This window comes from Bacillus rossius, chromosome 11, assembly GCF_032445375.1.
Source record: "Bacillus rossius redtenbacheri isolate Brsri chromosome 11, Brsri_v3, whole genome shotgun sequence".
Taxonomy (NCBI): domain Eukaryota; kingdom Metazoa; phylum Arthropoda; class Insecta; order Phasmatodea; family Bacillidae; genus Bacillus; species Bacillus rossius.
The window spans coordinates 51,764,598-51,771,633 of NC_086338.1; the positions used below are offsets into that span (position 1 = coordinate 51,764,598).

At 39.1% G+C, this 7,036-nt stretch overlaps 1 protein-coding gene across 1 annotated transcript in view; it reads right to left on the minus strand.

Annotated features, from left to right (window-relative positions):
• Positions 1 to 6,820, minus strand: part of LOC134536966 (E3 ubiquitin-protein ligase HECW2-like) — a 165,185-nt gene extending 158,365 nt beyond the window's left edge. Inside the window, 3 exon segments of the mRNA XM_063377080.1 lie at positions 1,594 to 2,034; positions 3,526 to 3,663; positions 6,549 to 6,820. Of these exon segments, the coding sequence (XP_063233150.1) occupies positions 1,594 to 2,034; positions 3,526 to 3,637 (553 nt within the window). The 5' untranslated portion in view covers positions 3,638 to 3,663; positions 6,549 to 6,820.
• Positions 6,821 to 7,036: the final 216 nt, after the last annotated feature.

The following is a 7,036-nucleotide window of genomic DNA, read 5'->3' on the forward strand; positions in this document are numbered from 1 at the left end:
AGGACAGTTTCTGAAGCTCTGCACACCGCATGTGCGCCCAGTTCCCAGGACAGTTTCTGAAGCTCTGCACACCACTTGTGCGCCCAGTTTCCAGGACAGTTTCTGAAGCTCTGCACACCGCATGTGCGCCCAGTTTCCAGGACAGTTTCTGAAGCTCTGCACACCGCATGTGCGCCCACTGACAAGGAACAGTTTCTGAAGCTCTGCACACCACATGTACGCCCAGTGTCCAGGACAATTTCTGAAGCTCTGCACACCGCATGTGCACCCAGCATCCAGGACAGTTTCTGAAGCTCTGCACATGGCATGTGCGCCTAGCGTCCAGGCAGTTTCTGAAGCTCTGCCCACCGCATGTGCGCCCAGTTTCCAGGACAGTTTCTGAAGCTCTGCACACCGCATGTGCGCCCAGTGTCCAGGGCAGTTTCTGAAGCTCTGCACACCGCATGTACGACCAGTGTACAGGACAGTCTCTGAAGCTCTGCTAGTCAGCGTCATCTAGTCCCACTTACAACATGCTCCAAAAAACAGTCAAAATTTGCAGTATTAAAAAAAATGTAATTTTTTTTCTGATACAGCATTTAAGTGCCAGAGCCTACTTAAGCAGGGTGAACAGTCCATCATGTTACTTGAAGCTTGCTCCGTCAGCTGCTACTTCATACTTTGGATCCTCATTATTGCCTAAGAGTTATTAAGATGTCTTGTCTCAACAGGACACAATTTTAACAACTGCCACAAGGTTGGAAGCTACTTCAGTGAGTTTCCATCATCAACATTTAGTTTTTTGATGCAGCTAACCAACACATCATGCTGAAAGGTGCGTACCACATATGGAAATGAAGAACGCCTCACTCTTAGCCCACGCCAATATGGCAACACAGGAGACCACCCAATGACTTATTCAGAGTAATAAGTTAGCTAGTCTGATCATTATGTACTCCATAAAATTTTTTTTTATAAAAATTAGTGGTGTTTTGCAATATGTCATGGCTAATATTAAATTAGGAAACTCAGCGCAATTAAGTAGTGCACTGATTTCCATTTGCTTTTTTATCAGTTAACTGTGCCACTTCTACTCTTATTTGTTCAGTTATTTAACTGCTATAATTTTAATTATAAACTTGGCGTGAAATTACATCTGTATTAAGTAAAGTTAAAAACTGGCTAAAAGTATAATCTTTGCTTAGCAAAGTGCATATCTAGGATAGGAGGGGAGAGGTGAAGGGGGAGCAGCAGGAGCGATAGCCCCTCCCAATTTTAAATTTTATTATTTTATTTGAGGGTATAATATTGTTTATTTAAATACTTAAATTCACGTGTTACTTTTTTTTTTCATCAAAAGTTTTATCAAACTATTGTAAGGCCAATTTTGTATCTGCATCTTTCTTTGTATGTTAGCCCCTCTTCTAAAGGTTTTCTGGAGCAGCTCAGGGCTCAAAAAATTAAAAGCTTAATATTATTTGTTATTTGATGTCATTTTTGGTATAATGTTATATGCTTAAGTGTTACACAAATTTGTAGCTTTTATTTAGCTACAGTGAAAAACGAAGAAATAAAAACATAGCGTGAATGCGAGTAGTGACAAAAGGTACTCACCTAAGTTACAGAGCGCGATCCAGTCGCCGGGGCTGACCGGGTCCTGAATGTGCCACTGCAGTCGCAGCCTCTCCTGTTGCCCCAGCCGGAGCACTCCGCCGTGGTTGGTCACCACCAGGCGGCTGCCCGTCCCGGCGGCCAGCCGGCGGTGTCGCGCCCGCTGCGTCCCGGGGCTCCCCTCGCCAGCCGCCGCCCCGTTCCCGTTGCAACACGCCCCGCGCACCACCGACACTTCCGCACCGGCTTCCTCCTCGTCCCCGACCTCCCCCGAGGCATGCCGGCCGTGTCCCTCCTCGTCGGCCCCATCACTCCCCGCCCCGTTCCCGTTGCACAGCGGCCGGTGCACCACTGTCACTCCCGCGCCGTCGCTGGCGTTGCCGTTGCCGTCCACGCAGCGCGGCGACGTGCCGCCCGCATACAGGGACGCGTTGCCGGGGGCATCTGCGAGCAACAGTGGCACTGGGTCAGGTTCATCCTGCTCTGCTGAAACGTTTCTCCACGTACATGGCGCAGGCCTGAAGGCAACATTGCATCAGGTCCCCAGTGCTCCGTGACATGACACGGCCACCTCGCCAGTACAAACAGCTAAGCTAAGCTAAGCTAAGAGTATACCCTTCCCTCCTACACCCACTCCGCCAGTTTCAGACACACGTATTCCCCTGCGTTATCCAGCAAAAAAAAAAGTGCGTGGTTAATACAATTATTTACAGAGTGAGGTGGCACAGTAGCCAAGTCACTGGACTTTGTGCATTCCAGAAAATCTGTTCTTAATATAGGTAGATTTCTATGGATGTTCCACCATGCAAGCACTACCTATATTTTATATTTTGTTACAAATTTTGTCACCAGATGTGAGCTATACATAATCAGCTGTTTGTAAAAAGTTTAGCTAGTAATTTTTTGTGGTTTAAACTTTAGATTGACTGATTACTCACAGCAGACCAATCTTCTAATTCCACAGTTGGAAAATCTGTACAATTTACTTACATAGTACCATTTTGTAAATATTCCTTCATTTGAAAAAAAAAAAAAAAATTCTATATAGCATGTGTAACTGAGGCTTAAAAAAAAATACTCCTACTATACTATTGTCAATATTTGAACAACCGGGAAATGCGGAAAGAAAATACTCAGGGAATTTAGCAGATTGAAGCTATTCTTGGAGTGCTTAGCGTTCTTCTGTCCCATTGCACCTCACGACATCACTCAACACTCATCAGACTGGACGGAGTGACAGGCACAGACAGCAGGCTCCATTGAGCACCAGCCTTGGTACATCCATGTTGACCCCACATCAGGCAGGAAGCCAAGTGTTGCATAGTCCACAATCAGGCCAACTGATATTCATGGCCAAAGAAACATTTATAAAGGCTAGTTAGAACTCACACTCCATTTTAATTTTTTTTTATCATTACTCTAAAAATTTTTCTTGATACCTCCATTGCAATTTTTGTTCTACCCCAAATCCAAGGAAGGTATGGAGTAAAATTGTTAGATATAGCTCTTAAATAAAAGTAATGCTGAAATACTAAAAATTGAACACAGTGCCTGAAATAGAAGTTAAAAAAAAAACATCCTTCCTACAAGCAAAACAAAAAAGATATTTGTGATATGAAAACTGGGGGATGTGCACTAGGGATACTTCAAGTTGACATGTTGAGTGACTATTAGATCAACTAGATTAAACATGAGGAGAATATCACCAAAGGTAAGATAAAAGGTAGAAGGCAGAGACAGCTAGATGAGAATCTTAACTAACGAGGGAAAATAATTGTTTCAGTTGCTGAAACAAGAAGCTGTGAATAACACAAACCCCCGCAAACTCTTTTTTTTTTTTATCTTTCATCCGGCAGAATACGAACTATATTCATGATATTTTCTAAACGATTGAACAAATATTTGGTCACTCTCAAAAACGAAGGCACCGCGTACCTCTGTCATCGGAGGAAGCGTTGTCCTCTCCGAGTGTCGTGGCTTCAGGACACAGCTCTGACGATGCTTGGTCCGAGTCGTGCTGTGCTGTGCTGCCTCCAGCAACATGCATGAGCTACAAGGACCGGCGCCTGTACCCTGCAAGGGAAACACACTCGTGTTTAGCCCCGTTTTTTCCATTTCACAACAGCAGTAAATGTAAAAGGCATAATTTGTTTTACATCCATGTATTAAATATGTAAAATACATTTCATACTCCATGTACTTATATACATTTTATCTCATGTAACCCCCCCCCCCCCCCCACCTAAAACACCTTGGATCCAGCCCTGTGCTTAACTGTGCCTGGCGGTACAGAGAACATCAATGTGATGTAATGAAAAATATTGTCATATAATAACTAATTATGATGGTAAGTAGAATAAAAGGATTTTTTTCAAACTATAATCATAATTCTTTATTTCACAATTTATTTCATGTGCGGGATCTTCTGACGTACTGAACTAAAACAGCAAGCATCATGTACCACAGGATCAAGCTAACAGGATCATGCCATTAGGATCTTCCAACATACTGAACTAAAACAGCAAGCATCATTTACCACAGGATCAAGCCAACAGGATCATTCGACATACTGAATTAAAACAGCAAGCATCATGTACCACAGAATCAAGCAACCAGGATCAAGCCTACAGGATCCAGGGATAAAATGGGATACATGAAACACCAGCCATATCAGACACAGAATATATGATGACTGTAATCAAAGAAGTCCCTGGAATGACTTCAAATTCAATGTGATGCTACTTCAGTGCACAGAATGTATTTCTTACAGAAAATGAACGTTGTTAACAATTCCATTCAAATTTTTGCCTCCCATTAGACTCGTCCGTTATGGGACTCAAAATAGTACATACTTTAAATGCAATGTAACAAAATAAACACTTTGTAACACAAATACTTATTCTCATAAAACAACAAACATGGAATATAAGCATTAAAGATTTCTTACAATTGCAATATAGTCGTTATTAAAAAAATTTCATTATTATGTCTAAATCTCAAAGTATAAAAAAAATAAAACAACCCATACTGGTAAATAATGAATGTCGACGATAGTGTGAATACGCGGGTATTGTAATGTAAGCTGTAAACTGTTATTTTTTAACAAATCAGTAGGAATTTAAAAAAAAAAACTTTGTTTCAGGGTTAATTCAGGAATATCTCAAGTAGGCCTATATGGAAAAAATATATTCCTAATTTTTGCCGGTAAACAATGAATGGAGGCTGCAGCGTTAAAGCATAAGTATTGTAATTTAATTTTTTCACAAACTAGTAGGAATTATGAAACCATCCCTTCGGATTAAATTTAGGGACATGTTTAGAGTGTGAAAACCATGTTTTCCGATTTTGTTTTCTTTCCGTTCTAAAAAGTCCCTATATCCGAGTATTAACAACACGTCAACTTGATATTTGTCAAAATTATCCCCAATTCAAATTCAGAATGTCAACACACATCTCTAATAAAGTTTTACTGACTTTCCATGACTAACTTTACAAATTTCCCAGACTAATTAATTAAATAACTTATCTGTTTTACAATTTTCTGAAGGAAAAAATAAAATACAGCCCCTACAATTCCCATAACTGGCCTAGTACAAACAGACTTGTTTTTTATAATATGAATTTTAAAATATGAATGAATATGCATTAAAACACAATCTGGAAAGGATTTTTTTTGTCTGAGTGATGGCAGATTGTAGCAAGCATGAAATTTTACCCTTAAATTGGTATCAGTAAGGAATTTCAATGACTTTTCACGGCTTTCAAATAAATTCATTGACTTTCCTTGACTAATTACAACTTCTGTCTTGCTAGAATGTGGATAATTAGTTTACCATGAGTATATTTCCCTTCTTTTAGCATTAGGTACATACTCAATACATAATTATACCTACAGTCTGTATTCCTAGTTAAGCATTTTGAAGCCCTACCTTGATGCTCATACTAGCAGCAGTTGCCATGCTTTCAGTGATAGGTTAGGTTAATAGCATTAATATTGAAATTGGATTACAATGAATATTCAAGTCACATTAAATTGTTAAAAAAGGACTGACTAAGGTTATTCAGTTAGTGTGCAACTTCTGGGGAATAAGGCAAATAATTATTATTAAAATGAAAAGTTGATAAAATAGGTCAGCTACATTAAGAATAGGCTACCTACATAATTAGTATGTAAATATTTAAATCTGACGAAGTAGCTAACTTAACCAACTTTTCACTGAAAGCCAATAAACTGCAGAATTACACAGACTTGCATTACCCAGGGGCCTAAAGTACATTTACATCCAAAAGAAAAAGAAAATGTATTTGAATTTTACCATTCAGTTAAAAATAACCATTACTTGAACATATATGATTAAAAACTCTTAGTCAATTTAAATGTTAGTTTACTTATGCATTCATTCAGAACACCTTATTCCATTTAACGTTGTACAGACCTTAAACAAGTCATAAAAAAGGATAATATACATTATTAAATAGTAAGTAATATGCTACAAATACTATTCTTATAATTCCTTCCTTCCAAACTCAACTAGCAGTTAACTAACACAATGACATTCACAAGAGTTGACACTACATAATGTAATGATATTCATACATGCTCCTTTACATGAGTATACATATTAATTACATATTAATGTGTAATGCCCATTTGTGTAAAAAATGGTCTGCAAAAAGATACACTCCAATATCCAATTCTTTGTTTACTCAGGTGGATGATGGAATTGTTTGATTGAGAATGGGGTGAGGGGGTGAACTAAATACGGGATATCTGTCGAGATAAACCCAATATATAATAATGAAAAGCGTTCATCGTGGTTAATACATTAGAAATGTTGCTCCACCTGTGTGGAAATACCTTCCAAGCGCCTTTACTAAGAATTCTGAACAAATGTAAAAACGTAAACACTAAATTTGCATTTGGATGTATAAAAAAAATGAATGCTAAAAATTCATACCCTGACGTCAGATGATGTTCGTAGCTACATAATCAACCAAACCAAATCGATGCGTGTTCCATAATGCAAGGCAGAAATATGTAACACAAAAAATTCAGGCTAACACACCTTCGCTGCCAGACCTAGCACCTAGGATAGTCATAGATAAACGTCATCTGCGCATGTTCGCTTGTTGTTAAAAAAATCGTAGTGTTGACAAAACACGATCGAGTTGTGTTTCCGCCGAGTTGACGGTGGATTCACAATGGAAAAAAAAAAAAAAAGTAAACAGAATGTGGGTCGTTTGCATAATATTTGACTTGATTGATCCCAATGTTTACGAGCCTAATTGGGAGAGTTCATATCTACACATCGCTCTTGTACGCTGTAGTGTGTACGCATACGTTGAAGGCCGGCCTTCGTAGTAGAGCAGTTGGATCAAATAGTGTTAGAACAATATGGCAATTAGCATTGGTGAAGCCACGAAACAAGTGACTGCAGAGCCTCTA